The sequence below is a fragment of the Heloderma suspectum genome, chromosome 4 (assembly GCF_057233095.1).
Source record: "Heloderma suspectum isolate Gila_16-S chromosome 4, 16-S_ref, whole genome shotgun sequence".
NCBI lineage: Eukaryota > Metazoa > Chordata > Lepidosauria > Squamata > Helodermatidae > Heloderma > Heloderma suspectum.
In genome coordinates, this window is record NC_139461.1 from 262,419,895 (window position 1) to 262,437,791 (window position 17,897).

The 17,897-nt window shown below is 43.9% G+C and overlaps 1 protein-coding gene and 1 long non-coding RNA gene across 2 annotated transcripts in view; one reads left to right on the forward strand and one right to left on the reverse strand.

The window, feature by feature from the left end:
• Positions 1–10,629, forward strand: part of SYCP1 (synaptonemal complex protein 1) — a 91,281-nt gene extending 80,652 nt beyond the window's left edge. The window contains exons 28-33 of the mRNA XM_084853565.1: positions 4,186–4,260; positions 5,269–5,328; positions 5,510–5,659; positions 5,979–6,122; positions 9,520–9,606; positions 9,692–10,629. Coding sequence (XP_084709691.1) covers positions 4,186–4,260; positions 5,269–5,328; positions 5,510–5,659; positions 5,979–6,122; positions 9,520–9,606; positions 9,692–9,835 — 660 coding nt within the window. The 3' untranslated portion in view covers positions 9,836–10,629. The remainder of the gene's footprint in view (positions 1–4,185; positions 4,261–5,268; positions 5,329–5,509; positions 5,660–5,978; positions 6,123–9,519; positions 9,607–9,691) is intronic.
• The window catches only part of LOC146348602 (uncharacterized), a 76,276-nt gene extending 59,031 nt beyond the window's left edge, over positions 1–17,245 (reverse strand). Inside the window, exons 1-2 of the long non-coding RNA XR_014790676.1 lie at positions 17,101–17,245; positions 12,313–12,398 (exon numbers count right to left, since the gene is read on the reverse strand). This is a non-coding gene — a long non-coding RNA (uncharacterized LOC146348602). The remainder of the gene's footprint in view (positions 1–12,312; positions 12,399–17,100) is intronic.
• Between the last annotated feature and the right edge of the window lie 652 nt (positions 17,246–17,897).

The window sequence follows — 17,897 nt, forward strand, 5'->3', positions numbered from 1 at the left end:
CTGAAAGACATGTATTTTCATATTGCCATAGAAGAGTTCAGCCAGCGTTTTCTCCGGTTTACAGTTGGCAGTCTGGCTTACCAATTCCAGGTCTTGCCTTTTGGACTCGCAACGACCCCAAGGGTCTACAAAATGTATGACTGTGGTGTGCGCCGATCTCAGACTTCAGGGGGTCCAAATCTATCCTTACATGGACGATTGGCTCCTCATCGCTCAGTCAAAGACCTGCTTAAAGGAGGTCATTCTTCTCATGTTGGATCTGCTGAGAGAGTTCGGCTTGTGTGTGAAGGCAGAGAAATTGGTTCTGGTGCCATCCCAAGTGGTTCAGTTCATCGGAGCTTCTATAGATTATTTGAAGGGACGGGCATTCCTTCCTCGAGATTGGGCAAGAGTGCTAGTGCAGCTTGTGATGGACATTCCAACTTGTCATACCGTGTGGGCTCACGCAATACAGACGCTACTTAGATTCATGGCAGCTGCAATAGTGGTGGTCCTGTATGCACACCTCCCTCATGTGGATATCGCAGAACTGGTTCATCTGGTCATTCAACCTAGGACTGGATGTATGAAGGGTCAGGATGCAGCTTGCCTCTCCTATCAAGGCATCCCTTCGTTGGTGGACACTGTTGTCGAACCTCCTGCAAGGTGTACCCTCCAGCTTCCCAATCCAATATTGACTATCATGACAGATGCTTCACTGCAAGGTTGTGGTGCACACTGCGGGCACCTAAGGGTGCAAGGACCTTGGTCAAATGCAGAGGTGAGCGATCACATCAGTCGCCTGGAGCTTCTTGCTGTCGACAAGGCCCTGAGGGCCTTTGAAGTAGTCCTCCTTGGCTGCCACATCCAGATTGCATCTGACAACACGACGGTGGTGTTCCACCTCAACAAACAAACTCTACTGTTGATTCGTCTTACAATACGGATCTTCAAATGGTGCATAGCCAGGGCCATTGCTCTCACTGCAATTCACATTGCGGGTGAGGACAACATTTTGGTTGACCATCTGAGTCACTCCTTCCAAGTGTCACACGAATGGGAGCTGAATCTGTCGGCAACCGATTGTTTCATTGTTGGGGCTGTCCCACTTTGGACCTGTTTGCGTCAGAGAGGAATGTGGTGTGCAGCAGCCTCTGCAGCCAAGCGTGCAGGGGTGCATGGTCTCTGGGAGATGCATTTGCCTGAGATTGGAGCGATGCTTCCTCAGTGTGTTTCCACCGTTTCCTCTTCTCAGCCAAGTTGTAGTGAAGATGGCAAAAGATGGCATGGAGGGCATCTTGATTGCACCATGGTGGCCCAGGCAGCCTTGGTTTGCCAAGCTTCTGCGTCGGTCCAGAGGGGACTACCTTTGCTTTCCATTGACACCAGCGCTCTCGTCCAGGAATGGGGGCAGGGTGAGGAACCCAGATCTACTCACCTTACGTCTCACGGCATGGAGGATCCAACGGTAGATCGAACGAACTTACCTGATTCACTCTGAGCTGTTCTTGAGGCAGGGAGGAAGCCTGCTACCAGAAAATTTTATGCTAGCAAGTGGACACGCTTTTTACAGCTTTTGCTAGGGACAATGGATTCGACCTGGTCCATTGCTCTATTTAGGATGTTCTATGGTTTTTGTTTTCACTTTATGAGCAAGGACTTAAATGTTCTTAGGGGTGTACGGATCCCCTACCTTTCCAGTCTGGGGGGGGTCCGCGGGGGGGGGAAGCAATCTGTCCTTCCCCCCCAGAATCCATCCGGGCCAGCTCCACTCGGTGGGGATCCTGCAGAGCCGGCCACCGGGTCCGCATCGCTGGCGATACGGCCGGCCGCCATTGCTGTGCCATGCTGTATCACTTTGCTGGGCTAACTAACTCCAGATGCAAATGGCATCCACTATGCCATTTGTGGCTATAAAGCTGGTAGATTAATCTAAATGCAGCCGTAAAGCTAACAGCTTTATGGCCGCAAATGGAGTAGTGGATGCCATTTGCGTCCAGAGTTAGTTAGCCCAGTGAAGCGATAATGGCATGGCAGTGGTGGCTGGCTGTATTGCCAGCGATGCGGACCCGATGGCTGGCTCTGCAGGATCAACGCACGGAGGGAGCCGACCTGGATGGATTCTAGGGGAGGCAGAGGTGAGTGCTCCGTTCTGTCACGGGCCCCAAAGGGGCCGGATTCTTGGAATCCGGCCTCATTGGGTTCCGTGGCGGAATTCTCCAACGTTCCTAGACGTTCTTCCCTTCGAGTTTAAATAGCCACCATTTCAGCTTCCCGTCCTGGTTCTGGCAGATCTTCAGTTTTCTCACATCCTCTCAGTCAGTTTTGAAGAGGAGTCAAGAATCTGGTCCCTCCAGTGAAACCTCTGGTGCTGGCATGGAGTGTATCTGTAGTTCTGCATGAGCTTAAAAGAAAATCATTTGAGCTGCTTGCTACAGCGGATCTTTGTCTTCTCTCCCTGAAAGTAGTGTTCTTAGTGGCCATTACTTCAACATGTTGCTCTGGAGAGTTATGTGCCCTTTGAGTGGATGATCCCTACTTATGCTTTCACATGGACAAGTAGTACTTCGTCCTGATATTGCTTTCTTGCCTAAAGCTGTTTCTAGTTTTCATTTAGGGCAAGATATATTTCTTCCTGCCTTTTTCGCTTCACCCTCGACTGCAATTGAGAAGACTCTACACGCTTTGGATGTTCACAGGGCTTTGGCATTTTACAAGGTGAGAACGGAGTCATTTCGTTGATCCCAGCATTTGTTTGTCTGTTATGGGGACCTAAGAAAGGTCTCCCCATCTCCTCCCAACACTTAGCGTCTTGAGTAGTTCAAGCGATTCAACTGTCTTATGAATTGGAGTCTTTGGACTTGTCTGGTCCGGTCACAGCGCACTCGACTAGAGTGGTAGCGGCATCAGTGGCGTTTGACAGAGGGGTGTCGATACCAGATGTCTGTCAGACTGCAACCTGGTCCACCCCTTCCACGTTTGTTAAACATTACAGTCTCGACATTCAAGCTTGCAGAGACTGCTCTTTCAGCCGTACAGTGTTGTCAGAGATTCTTCGATGAGGACACCGACTCACCTCCTGGTATGTAAGGTTGTTATTCGCCCATATGTGTGATGCACAGAGACCATGAAGAAGAAAGTCAGGTTGCTTTTCTGTAACTGGAGTTCTTCCAGTGGTCATCTGTGCATTCACACAACCCACCTACCATCCTCGCTTCAGTGTCAATGTTATGTCGGTGTTAGTACCAGAGCTCCTCGGTGCTCGGGGGCCACCATTGCTGGTCTCCTTTGGAACTGAGGGATTGAGCGGGAACCTGCTGGAGTATGCGCAGTGGGATGGCCGGGGAAGGGTTCCCACCAAAATGTTCCTCAGCTTTAGAAGTTTCCCAAATCGAGGCTTTGCGCAGGCACAGAGCCCCATATGTGTGAATGCACAGATGACCACTCAAAGAACTCCAGTTACAGGTAAGCAACCTGACTTTACTACAAGGTCTGTGAGAGACAAAGTGAAATGAAAAGAAATGAAAATAAATGACATAAGGCACACTGAATAATATACACTCTGATAGTGAATTGAATTCCATAATTTGGCTTTTAGTGTAGCTGTTAGAAGGAGGTGGCTTATTGCACAGTCTGTCAACAAAGAAGTGTAGGTTAACGGTGTGATCCTATGGCGATGCCTGTAAGTCTCCAAACATGGAGGCTTATGGGCTCCTATGCTGAGCAGGAGGAGAGGTGGAGGTGATCTCCTCTGTGCTCTTCCACTCTGCATTTTGGATAGATGGGCTTTTTCATCCATGTAGCTGGGGCACATCGGAGCAGGCGGGAAGGAGGTTGGGAAAGCCTCGGGATACGTTGTATCCCAGCTTCCCTGGATCCAGGACTTCAAATTATCCTATTCCCCCACCCACCCCGACTCTGTCTAGGGGCCATAGGATTGATCCCTTAAAGATTAAAATCATGATGCATAGAAGCTAAATTTCAGTATACATTCTAAAAATACAAATCCATACATAAGAATGAAAAAATAAGCATACAGCAGAAAAAAATAGATATTTTTTGTCTAGAAATATTACCTATTTAAAATGGAACTGCAATTCATCCTATTCTGCCAAATTGCTTTCCCCCCTAAAAGCTGAGGAGTATGTCAATATGAGTTTTCAAGTGACTGTTTGAGCAACCTAATTCTCATATAATCATTTTCAGAAAAGGGAACTGTCTTGTAAGAAAGATGAACTTTCCTCCCTTCAGGAGCAGCTTAAAAAAGAAATAGATGAGAAGGTATGTCTTCTGGGTTTTATATTTTATTATTTAATATACCTTTCTATGAAAATAAGCTTCATATCTTCTGTGTGCCCAGGAGCTTAAAAATTAGGGCTACTTTAGGATTATAATAGGAGGTGGAATGTTATCCAGTAGCAATGTGCTTCTGGGGAATAATTATTCTGTCCTTTTAGGATAGCCCTTGTCTGGCTTTTTTAAAATGCCAGGTTAAAGAAGTTGCTTGTTAAATACCTGGAGGTAAAATAAAAAGGAAGTAGGAATTACTCTTTTTAATAAAAGTAAAAACATGCATCTTTAACAGTATTATTCAGTACAACTGTTAAACCACTGACAAAAAGCATACCTAATTATTATCACTGAGTACATTCAACTACCAGTCCGCAGACTGTCTGCAAAGATTCAAGGTCGGTACACTATAAATAGGTGTAGCATTGAGTCTGCTATAGAACTACACCTACCACATTTTAGATACATGTTCCATCTTCGCCAGTGGATCCAGATCATGGGAAGCCTGTTTTTCAAGATTACAGCAGAAGCTGAATTTTCATAGTGCTGATTGTCTGGCACTACTAGTGTCATTTTTAAGGCATCCCCCACTCTTTTCGGAGCAGAGCTGGCCCTTGAGTCAATCATGGAGTCACTTCCCCACTTCTCAGAATATATGTTTAAATGTCAAAAAGTCTAAAACTACAAAAAAGACAAATAAAGCCCTAAACAAACATTTGAGTAGATTCTCAGTAGTAGAACAATTAGTTGAACATTTGTTACCAGTATTTTTCCCCAATGGGGCAAACAGCAGCTTTGGTTGTGACGGAGGTAAACATCTTCTCCCTGCAGTGCATAGACCAAATCCAGTTTAGGGATGGGGACTGCCTGACAGCTGCTCTTAACTTTTAAAAATAAATAACAATCTCATCTAGCTGCTCCCTTACCATCATGTAGTAATCAAAAGTTAAGTTAAAATAGGACGGGAAATTGAACTTGCACTTATTTTTTTTCCTCTAGGAAAACCTAGCAAGAGAAGCAAAAAAACATGATCTTTCTAAAAAAGAAAAAAAGCATAAGGTGACTAGTTGCTTCTGCTTTTCAAAATTTATTACGCTTTGTTATACCACTTGATTTGCGTTTAATAAGCTAGACACACTGGGAAGTAGTAACGTTTACTAGTAATGTTGTTGTTATGGTAGTTGTTGTGTTTCTTCTCATTCTTATTCATTGTTCTTATTTTTTCCGTAATTAACTGTAGAAAACACAAACATCCATTTTGGAAACACCCAAAGCCAGTAGCTTAGATTCTCTATCAGTTAATTCTAAAAAGGACATCTCCCAAAATTTCACACCCATTAATGTGAACAAGTTGGAATACACAGAGAGGTCTTCTTGGACACCTGCCAAGGTTTGTTTGTGAATATATTATCCTTTTATCTACTTATTTTAAAAGTTACCTGTTCAGTTCCCTTTCTTGAATCCTCATTTTCAGCACCTGGAGATGTATTAATGGTTTCCCTTCTTGGAACAGGGCCGACATATTCAGCAATATAACATAAGGCTTAAGGAGTTGCCTTGTATCATGTCAGACCAGTGATCCATCTAGCACATTACTTTCTATATGTGCATAGCATAAATGCACACAAGGATCTGTGAACAAGGGCCTCTGGGTTTAACTAAAAATGTTACTAAAACAATATGATTTTTCTTGTGTTTATTTCACATAGACTTACAGTGTGAGAACACCTCCAAAATCTAAATTGCTAAGAGAAAGTACAAATTTACATTCAGAAGATGGAAGAAAGAAAAAGAGAAAGGTTCTGTTAGAAATGGATACTCGATCAGATAGCTCCGAGAACAATGACCTACTGGTACTAATTAGAAAATAAGAACAATATTAGTGTTTTTTTCATATACTCTTAAAGTAGCTGAATATGGGAACTAATATTTACATATCTTTATTTTAAATGATTTCAGGTTATTGCAGCTATTCTTGATTTCATAATCAATATGTCTAGAACATAATCAGGACATTGTTCTGCATAATTAATATAAAGTAATATAAATATGTCTGAATCAGACCAAAGGTCCATCTAGTTCAGGACTCTTTCCTCCATCAGTGGCCAGCCAGACACATGCCCCTGGGAATCTCTGTAGTAGGGCATGATGGAGATATCCATCTGGTACAAACTTTTCCAAGCTTGCAAATTAAATTATTAGGCCACAAATGTATCTAATTATACTGCCCATGCCCCCCTCTCCTTGAATGTGGTCTAAAAGTACAGAACCAACTTTTGGAAATTTGTCTTAATTATCTGGAGGCAATTTTTGCCACAGGCATGTAGTCAAATGACTATTTACAAGGGTGTCTTCATTATTAGTTGTACTGCAATGTATTTGGATTCTCGAACTGGAAGTTATGTGGTGCCAGGTGATGGGCTGGGGGCCATGCACATGCATGCACACACATGCACACAGACACACACAGGGATGGGATTGCTTGGGGATGGGAAGGGTAAAGCTTTTCTTCCCAGTCCACCCCAGCAACTTATATTGGGATTGCTGCTTCCCCAGGGGTGGTGATCCTGGCTGCTTCAGGGTTGCTGAGGGAGGGGAAGGGTAAAGCATCTTCCTTCCCTCCAGCAATATCAGCTGCTTTGGGATCACTGCTACACTGCCGCTGTTAGCAGCATGGAAGTACTGATCCTGGCTGCTTCGGGATGATGAGGGAAGGGCTGTAGGGCTACCATTGGGCACATTTGTCTTGCTGCTTGCAATTTCCCCTTCTTCCCTTTTCCCATCTGGTCATTCTTGGATTTTCTAAACAAGATGGAGTGACCTAAGGGCTCCCACTTTAAGTCATCAGACATGATTGCCCTCTCAGAATAGCCCCATTTTGACCTGGATGCCAGTTTGCCAATCCTTACAACCCAAAGAATGCCAATAATAAAGGCCATACAAAAGAGCATTTCCTCAAATGGTGAGGAGCAGACCGCTGGTAGGGCATCAAGGAGAGGGGACAACACTGCTGCTGATATTTGAAGCCTGTCTTGGTGCTTTCCCAGATCCACTCTTTATTGTCCTGTGCACTTGGAAGTCCACTATGGGGTTGATGAATTTTCTGCCCTGACATGGAATGACAATGCTGCAGGCTTACTACCTATAGTTCTAAGAGATAAACTGGGCTCTATGAGGTAAAAAGTATACTTTAGCATGTCCTCTCCTGGCATTAGCCACCCCTGCTGCCACCCCGTCATTGAGCTGAAATTTCCAGAAAGCACATAGGCCCCTGTCATAGGAACTGCGCATTATGGAGTCGGTGATAATCAGATGGCCCTATCTGCCTCTACCTGCCAAGGCTCCACAATTCTTGATGGACCCTCCAAGGGATTCTCTTGGCTGCTGGCACAAGTTTGCAGAACCTGCGGAATTGAAAGCGAGGCTGGGCATCTTGGAGAATATTCTTAATGTCTGGTACATGCCATGCCATGTATAAGATGTTAAGCCCTAAGCAGACCAAAACAAATTTCCTCATTAGCTTCATCACCCTAGCTGATTTGAACTTTTGGACATTCACAACTTGGACAACAGACACATTGTCACACCAAAAAAGAAATATCTGCTTCCAGAACTCCTCTGACCTTATGTGTAGAGGCTCCAAAATTGGGAAGAATACCAGAAAAGTCAGATCTCTGTGGCCATGGCTCCACTTATCATTCACCCTCCCAAACTTTATGTAGTCCATGTCCTCATGAAGTACCTGAATCTCGGCTTCTACCCTCAACGGTTCTCTCCAAAATGAGACACCATTATGGTTTTTGAAGATGCCTTCCCAAATCACTAGGGCCTCCTGGACCTCCTTTGTTACCCTACACACCTAACTGCAGTAGCGATAATTATCCAGAATAATTTTCTGTAGAGCCAATAGGACCTATGACCAGATCAGTACCAAGTGGCCTCACTAGCAGGGGGCAGGGGGGAATGCTCCCTCGGTGCAAACGGTGATGCTTGGCCTCTTCCCAGGGCCTGGAGAAGGTGTAATGGCACTGTACTGGGGGGAAGGAGGGAAGGAGGCTGTGATGCAGGCCTCCATGTTGGGGTCATGTGGCTCCGTTTTGGGCCCAACTGCTGATCCAGTGGAGTAGGGCTGTACCTCCTGCTGGGGATGGAGCACCCTTGTCTTCTGAAGAGCTGAGAGAAACAGGGATAACCCCATTGCCACCACGGTGTAGGACGAGGGCAGCTCTGTGCCCATTTGGGCTGTAGGAATACAACTAGGTCTCACCCCAGGGAAGTGACCGACTCTGTGGCCTTGCTTCGTAGCAGCAGAAGCCATTCATATTGCCTCCTTGGCTGGAATGAGTCCATGCCATGCGGGGCAAGGCCTTATGGGCCCTCAATTCTCACAGTTCTCATTTTGTAATTGTGGTCCAGGTGCTAGCTAGGCACTGGGCCACACAGCCAGCTACAGCCCAGTGTCTGTATACTAGTGTCCACTCTCCTCTACTGATAGCCCATTCCACAGGTATGCATGGTCTGGGCTGCATCTTATGTTTAGTAAATTTATTTTATTCCTAGGATTTGGAGCATCACGGGGATAATTGTCATAGGAAATTCTCCCTAACTAGAAATTTCATGGCACAGTAATATAACTAGCTGATTATTTCTTGTTAGTGTTGGATGAAAGTCATGGCTATCCAGTCTTCAGTTATATAATTATATGTAACAGAATATTGTTTATAGAACTGCATAATACTGTTATATGTTCTCCAGTTCTCTAGGTGGTGAGATGTTCCGGGGGCAATATTATAGAGTTTAGTTTCCTTGTGATAAAAGAGCCTGGAGACTTACAATGTCCTTATAATATTTGTGTTATTTACAAATACACAAGCGGTGCATGTTGGAACAAGCAGTCTCCTAAAGTGAGGCAGCATAGTCACTAACCCTGCATAAATGTCCACAGATCAACCTGCACAACCCCAACTCCAAGGCTGCATCCCCGTTTTTAGCTATTCCCAGCTAAGGCATCTCTGCTTTTCCTCTTCTCTGTGTCCTTGTTTTCAAAATTAAAAACTGTACAACTGCTTCAAACTGTTCTCCTTTTCCCCACTAGCTAGAGTGTACCATCTCCCGAACTCTACAGGTTTTACATTCTAAAAGCTGAGGAAAGATAATTACATAGTTTTTCCATGGTTTAATATAATGAAAAATGAAAGAAAAATACATGTAGATGTTACTATTTACTTTAAAAAATACTTTCTTTTTAAGAGTATCGTGTCAAAGGAAGAAATGTTTAAACAACTTTATAAAGATTATCCACAAACGACTTGCCAAAATGTCATGACACCAAAAAAGGTATCTTCTTAATTTTACTGAAAGCCAAAATAAACATCACATTGCCCTTTACAAAATTAATCGAGGTATCCAATTTTGTGTATAGATTCAAACTCCATCCACTCTGAAAACGCCTGGATCCTCAGTGAAACTTGCAGCTATAAGAAAGATGCGAGAGGCTGGATGGACTGCAGTCTCCAAAATGGATAGAAGAAGAAAAATGAAAGAAGCTGGAAAACTCTTTACATAAACTAAGAACTTACTACTGTTGTAGAACTAATTGTTTTGTTTGTTACTATATTTAAATTCAACTCTGCTTTTGTTACACTTTGTTACATTCATTTTTAAAGTAGCATATTATGAAAGTATTGGACGCTGAAATAATTCAAGCATTAAATGCTTCCCCAAGAGCCTATGGCCTGATCTATCCTCTGCAGGTACACCTGCATATGTGGGAAAGAATTAGTGTAGGGCTGAACTCTTTTTCCTCCCCCACCCCCCACGTCCCTTGCCAGCTCTGGTGAATAAGTAACTTGTGTGCAGGCAGGGCACTGGGGAGGAGAAAGATGCATATAAGGGAGGGTAGCACATGGCTGTAGTTGAAACTAATGATGCATTCCAGTGTGTGCCCAGTTGAGGGCCAGCAGGTGAGGGGGAGGGAGGAAACAGGGCTCTATTGAGACCTGTATCAATCTTCTCCTGCATGCTTAGCTGCATATGTAGGTTAATATAAACAGGTAAGAACTTTAATAAACTTTAAAAAAGATTAGTAAAAATACAGTTTCATTAAAGAATGAATCAGAAAATATTAAGCAGAATGGGTTTGGATCCCAACTTAGTCATACTTAGGATAGGACCATTTAATCAATTGATTTCAGTAGGCTTACTCTATGTCCGGATCCAACGCAATATTAGCAGTGAAACAGCCTTGAACTGAATACCATTCATTGTTGAGTAGCAGAGAACTGTTAACCATTGTTGGAAATGTTCTGATAGATTCTTTGTTTTAATAAACCTACTTTCTTAATTTTATTTTCACATTTTAATTGAGCTGGATTTTATTCCTAATGAACACAGTAGTTAAAACATTTATTTTAGCCTCTTTAAAAAATTCCTATGCTCCAACCCTTATAAGCCTCCTGGAGGTATCTGAAATGTTTCATATGTTGGGGAAAGGTCCTTTTCTTTTTCACCAGGCAAGAATTCCAATCTGAATTGTCCACATTGAGCACTAAATGGTAAATTATCACTTTGGAGCTCATCATCTAGGACTAAAATACCCATTGTATCCAGTAAAGAAGCAGCAAACAGCACTATATTGCATAACGCAAGTGCAAAGTGGAATACATTTGCTACAACAGTGAATACTATCAGCTTTTCTCCTCTGTTGTCTAATTTTGCACAAAGCACTCACTCTCCTCAAACAAAAACTAACAGTTCATCAAATATCACTGCTGAAACAAAAACCGAGGTGACCTACTGAGTCATTCCTTGGTAATTCTACAGATGAAGCCACTGATAAAGATTCTAAAGTGACAACTTCAGCTATCACATTGAAACTGACATCCCAGCCTTCTAGAAGTGCACCACTAATCAGTAGCAAGGCCTTGCTTTCAGTTTCAGCAGTTGTTTCCAGGTAGGTCTAACTATATTTGAGCTACTGAGCCAACTGTTATTTGAGGTAAACACATGTAAACTGAGACCTGTTGCTTGTTTTTGTTTTGAAATGAAAAACCAGTTTAGAGCAGAGTAGTGGCAGGGGAAGAGCGTGTTTAATCCTTTCCCTGCCTGCCATTTCACTGCTGCTCCAGATCACCCTTCTTACTCTTAGCTTTTCCCTACAGGGTTCCAAAAGCATATTTGCACTTGGAATAAGGAATTTGAAGGCATCCTGAAAAAGTGACCTGATAATTCTGTGTGTTTGGCACCTGCCGCATCAGTGAAGACAAGTCTCAGACTTTTTCAAAATCAAGGACTGTTGGTGTGCTGTTGGTGGCCTAAATAGGGTCTTTAGTATGCTTTATGCTAGGATCTGAGCTTATCATAAGATTACCCACAGAAGATGCAATACTGAGGCAGGATAAAGCCTTACAACATATGTACAGGCTCAGCCTAGAGTATTTGTCAGCATCAGCCAATGGAGCAAATAGAAAATGTTTGCAATTAGTTCTACTCCAGTGGGAGTTTACTAGGTTATACCCCCTTACCGGTTTCTAGTTCCAACTTATGCCTTTCCCAGTTACAAGATTTGTTTGGAAAACAAAAGCTGGCAACCCTTTCATATAAACTGGGAAGACAATAGTTTTTAAGAGAGTTGAAAGTGGTTTGACAGCACTAACACTTTGCATGGTGTACACAGAGATTTAGGCTTTCTTCACACAGAGCTTTTATCCTGCAACTGAGATTGCTCCTTCAGGGAAATTTGCAGGCTCTTTACATGATGCCATGTCCCTCTAGGGCGTCTCCTGCACTAAATGCCCTGTGTTCCATTTTTAAATAGATTGCAGATAATGAATTATCAGATTACCCTGTTGTGTTCCACTTGAGTTCCCTCCGTGAAAACAGGAAAAGCAGCAAGAAGAGGAGCTTGGGCTCCAGTTCCAGGGCTTCTGCTTCCAGATTCCTTGCAGGATTAAGCTGGCTCCTTTTCACATGGCTTCATCTATTTTTCACTAGGTGGCGTAGCAATATAGTGCGACTTCAGAATTTCACCAGAAAGTCCCTTACCGTTTTTCCCCTGTAGAGAGTTGAGTCTCTAAATCACCAGAAGGGATGGGAGGGGCCCTGAAGATTGATGACTTCATATAAAGGGCCTGCAAAAAAAGTGAGTGACCAATCCTGAGTGAATGCACAATAAAAGTCTTGTGTTAGGCAAGGTATCCTCTCATAATTTTGTCCCTTTTACTATACTGCAGATTGCAGAAAAAACTTAGGATGGAAATTCCTCAGGTTTGCATTCCTTCCCCTACCCTCCCTTTTTGGTGGTGGTGTAGTTACTACACAGAGGTAGTGTAGATGAAGGGATCTCCAGTTTAAATGGTGGATGGTGATTAAGGGGATCTCTACATCTCAGGTTTATTGCACATTCATGGTTGCTTACTCACTGAATTGTGTGGGTCCATTACATGACATCGTCGTTGTCTGGTCATTATCCCACTATTTCCTCCCATCTATCCCGTGTTTTCCTCAAATGGAAAAATTGGGTATTTTTCCAGATTTTCACAAATGGAGCGCCATGTCCTCCCTGTGTATTTATGCCCTAGCCTGAATGAAGCGCTGTGTGTGGTTGTTGAGGTTGTGGTCATGATATCGAAGGTTAATCCTGCAAGGAATCTGGACAAAGGTCAGCCTTCCTGCTCCTGCGCCATTTTGGCTCCTTGCCATTTTCAGCCTGCCTGTTCAAGAGCGCCAGAATGGCAGAGTGGGGGGGGGGGCAGCAGAGCAGAGGAGCAGCAGAGGGGCTGAGCGCCAGGGACTGGCCAAAAGCATGGAACAGGGAGGTGGGGCCTGGGGAGATTGGTGGGAGGGCTGGATGGGGCGGTAGTCCCCATCCACCAGTAATGTGCAAGGGGAGGGAAAGGGGCAGGAACCCAGGAGCAAGTATCGCTGAACCTGGAGCGTGTGTAATGCCTCTTCACGGAAACAACACTATGGATATGGCCATTTACAGAGAAGGACGCACGTGTAAAGGGAATCAGTTGTGATCCTGCATTTAAAACGGAAGCCGAAAGCCCCATTTTAAATGCAGGATTTTAGGCTGGTGTAGAAATCCCCTAGATGGCAGTCCTTAATTACTGCATTGGCTTTTAGTGCCCTGCCTATATGGCAGGGGCAGGCAACCTGCAGTCTCAGCCTAATTTCAAAGGCCCTCTGCGAGCAATCAGTTGAGACCCCTGGCAAGAGCACTCTGTCCCTTCTCCAGCAGCCTGCTGGGTGGGGGAGGGGGAGGGAAAAAGAGAGAAGGGGCTGTCAGAAAGAGAAAGTAAAGGGATGGCAGAAAGAGAGTGTCTCTGCCCGCTTTTGGCCATGGCTCCTCCCACTATTGGATTCAGGCCTGACCACCACCACCAGCAACCTGGCAAGATGGAGGCCCTGTGGGTGAGTGGTTCTTGGGTCTGGGAGATAGGCTTATGCCTGTTCTAAATGGGGTTGCACTCCCTCTGAAAGATCAGGTTTGTAGCCTGGGGGTACTCCTAGATCCATCACTGTTGCTGGAGGCCCAAGTGGCCATGGCAGCTCAGAGTGCCTTTTACCAGCTTCGTCTGGTTCACCAGCTACGGCCTCGCCTGTGTCCAGATAGCTTGGACACAGTAGTCCAGGTGCTAGTAACCTCAAGGCTGGATTACTGTAATGAGCTCTTTGTGGGGCTTAGGGATGTACGAAAGTTCTGCCACGGATCTTGGGGAGGCCGAATGCCAGCGCATTCGGCCCCCCGAAATCGGTGGCGGAACGGGCCCCCCCCCCAGGACAGGACTTACCTTGGGCGGATCTTCCTGGCAGCGGTGGCTCCAGTGGTGGCTCCGGCGGCGGCTGCAGCGGTGGTTCGGTGGCGGCAGCTGGTCTTCCGACCGGCTACCGCCGCCGCCATTTCCAGTTAAAAAACAACAACAAAAAAACGTGATAAGCTACGTAAAGATTTACGTAGCCTATCACGGCTAGATTTTAAAAAAACACCGTGATAGGCTACGTAAATGTTTACGTAGCCTATCACGGCTGACTTAAAAAAAAAAAACCACGCACGTACGCAAATGGCGGCGGCCATGGCTACGCTATTTGCGTACGCGCGTATTTTTTTGTTTTTGTTTTAAATCAGCCGTGAAAGGCTACGTAAACATTTACGTAGCCTATCACGGCTGATTGCAGGGACGCAAATGGCAGCGGCTACGGCCGCCGCCATTTGCATCCCTGCTAGCCAGCGGCCGGATGTCCGGTTGCTGGTGGAGCCGGCCGGTGGCTCCACAGAATCGCTGCGGAGCACAGCCGGCCAGCCAGGATTCCGGGGCGGGAGGGATGGAACGCCTCCCTCCCACCATCAACATAATCCGCGGAAAGATAAGTCACTTTCGTACATCCCTAGTGGGGCTGCCCTTAGGGCTGCTCTGGAAGCTGGAGTTAGTGCAGAATGCAGCAGCTCAGCTGTTATTGGGAGCTGCCCCTTTTCAGCATCAACTCCTTTGCTGAGAGAACCACACTGGCTGCCTATTCGCTACCAGGCCAGGTTTAAGGTTTTGGTACTAGTGTACAAAGCCCTAAACAACTTGGGACCAGGATACCAGGACACCTTCTCCCTTACCAACCTCCCCAATCCCTGAGGTCATCAGAGGGCATTCTCCTGGTGGTTCCACATGGACCTATGGCCCAGTTAGACTCTACCTGCAGAAGAGCCTTCAGTGTGGTGGCTCCCTTCCTATGGAACTCCCTGCCCATGGAGTTCAGGCAGGTGCCAACACTGGGTTGCTTTCGGTGTTCCTGAAAACAACTCTTTTCCAGGAACCCTTTCTTGGTTAACCAGCCTTGGTTTTATTGGCGCTCTGTTTTTTTAAAGAATAATTTTAATATCATGTTTCATTCTTTTTTTATCTTTTGTTCATTTTATCTCTTGTTCACCACTCCAGAATCTGTTTAGATGTGGAGCAGTATACAAATGTTGTAAATAAATAAAATAATGCAGGCCTTGCCTTTGCAGAAAAAAGATTTCCTACCCTTGCTATGTAGTATAGTGATCTGCAAAATCAAATAAATTGGTGTGTGTGTGTGTGTGTGTGTGTGTGTGTATATATATATATATATATATATATATGAATAAGCATGCGCCACACATACATATCTCACAGACGCATGCCAGACCAATTCCTCAGGGATGCTGCTTCAACTTGGGGCAAAGGGGCGGCGGGGTGTGTGTGAGATCTAGTTTTAGGACAGGGAAATTGGCATGCATGAAGCTGATTACATGTGATCTGAGGCCATGGGGATGAGGGCTGCTCGTTCTGCCCTGCCTAAAATGATACTTCTATTCCTCTTCATAAGTTTGAAACAGACCAAACAATATCAAAACAATGTTTAACATAAAACAGGGTAGAACTTACTTAAAGAATGCTAAAGCATTTCTGGGAATTACCTTATTGGGATTTAATAATTACACTTAATCCGCTTCTGAAGTGTATTTTTAACTGTTCCTTTTCTGAATGCTGGCCCAGAAAATGCAAATTCTATACATATTCTATAACTTTCTTCTATACATATATATGTTCATAATAATAGAAATCTGATCCATAAATCTCTTAGAACTCACCGAAGATGGAAGAAGGCATTGACAGTTGTACTTACTGGTAGCTATTCTGAGTAACAGATACTTCGCTTTAGCATGTTTCTCTTTATTTAATAACTGTGGGATATGTGCACTATAGGGCTGGGTGAAGCACAAAGAGATTTCTATGGTAATGGGAAACTATAAAAGAGTTCAGAGATTAGTCATGTAGAGCAATAACTGGTTGGGTTGGGCTCACCTGTCATTTGAATATAGCTGGGAAATGTAACAGGAAATAATGTGTGTGTATCATTAGGTAGCATTTCAGCGCAAGATGATCTGAAAGGTGTACCAGAATAATCTCTGCAACCTTACAGAAACATTTTTACTGTCCAAATTATTAAAAGAAACACTCTTATTTTTAAATGTTTCCTTCTCAGGAGTGGTAAGGGTATTAAAGTCACTCTGCTTTTGATCACAGCCCTGCTTTCTTCTTCAGAAACAAAAGAGAATGAGAAAGAGAGAGAAATTCAAGACTTATGTTAAGACCTATATTATGGTCTTTTCAGTGCTGGGTGAAACCCTTTTTATTCTCCCAGGCATTTTAAGACTTGTTTTTAGTGCTTTCAGATTTTTGCAGTTTTGTTTGTGCTGTGCATTATTTTTTCCCCTTGCTTCTAGTTTTGTCTTGATTTTGCTATGTGCTGTTTTTATCATTGTTTATTGTTTGGTATTTTATGTTTTTAATTTACCTGTACACTGCCAGAGAACTGAGCAATCTAAACATGTAATAAATAAATTCAAGACACAATACTTGCATCACAGAAATATTAAAAACTAGAAGTCTCTCTCTCTCTCTCTCTCTCTCTGCATGCATAGAAACAGAGTGACAAACAAGAGACAGGTACAGAGTACGAATTAGCAACTAGTTAGTAGAGAAATACCATCCAAACAACAAGAATTATGCCTATAAATATAGCCACCAGTGTAATGTGTTTTAGCAGAAGCCCTTGGGCTGCCAAGAGAAGGAAATGGTTACGAACCCTCTGAATGACACACAGGGGCTGTTTTGCTTTTAAATCTGCTTGGTAAAAGCAAAGTAGAAAAAGTATTGAGCATTGATAAAGAAGCAAAAGTGAAGCCTTGAAGATGAACCTTGTTTGACCAATACAGTTGCCTTTTCTAGTGGGTGGATAGTTTCCTCAAACTAGAAACTAGGCCAGCCCTCTCAGTTATGAAAATCATCATCATCAATCATCCATGCTTACAGATGAGAAGTCACTTCCACAATTCCAGTTCTTCACCATTATTATTTTCCAGTATCAGGACCTCAGAAAACAGTGGATTTATCAACAACAGTTCTTCCCAGGTACTGAGAAGGATAGTCACCTTATGGATAATCACAGTGAATGTGCTGAAAATGAAATTACTAACTGATTGGATCTGTAAATACTGTATGACGATTTCACATTGCAAGTGAATGATTAACTTGTAATCGGTGACACAGCTGGCATAGGAATTAAAACAACCTCTCTTTTCTGTACAAAAGTTCACAGAAAAAAGTACATGGTGTCAACCCTGAGAGCAATTAATTTAAATCAAGGAATACAACAGTACTGTTTCAGAAAAGCTCACTTGCTCTGTGTTGAAAAGTGATGGGGTTCAGCCCAGTCTAATGCATGCCTGATCTTTGGCTTTGCACTGGATCCATTTCTTTCCTACTGCTAATGCCGGAATCAAGCATGTGCTTTCCCTGGAGTGTATCTTGGTCCGTGGTATTAATCACATATTGGCATACTGGTTCTCATCTGGAATTGCCCAGATGAGAATCAGAACCTACTAAAGTTCAGCAAGTTCCTATTCTGGTTCAGAAACAATTTATCCCCAACTGGAAGTCCAAAATCCTACCTATAATCTGTTTGGGGAAGAATTAGGCAACATCCTTAGCATGCAGTGGATTGGATCAAGACTAAGTCATGCTTCAGCCCCACTGAAATGAACTTAGTCTCAGTTCAACTCAGTTCAAGAGCACAATCTGCCCATGTCTACTTGCTGCTCCTCTCCT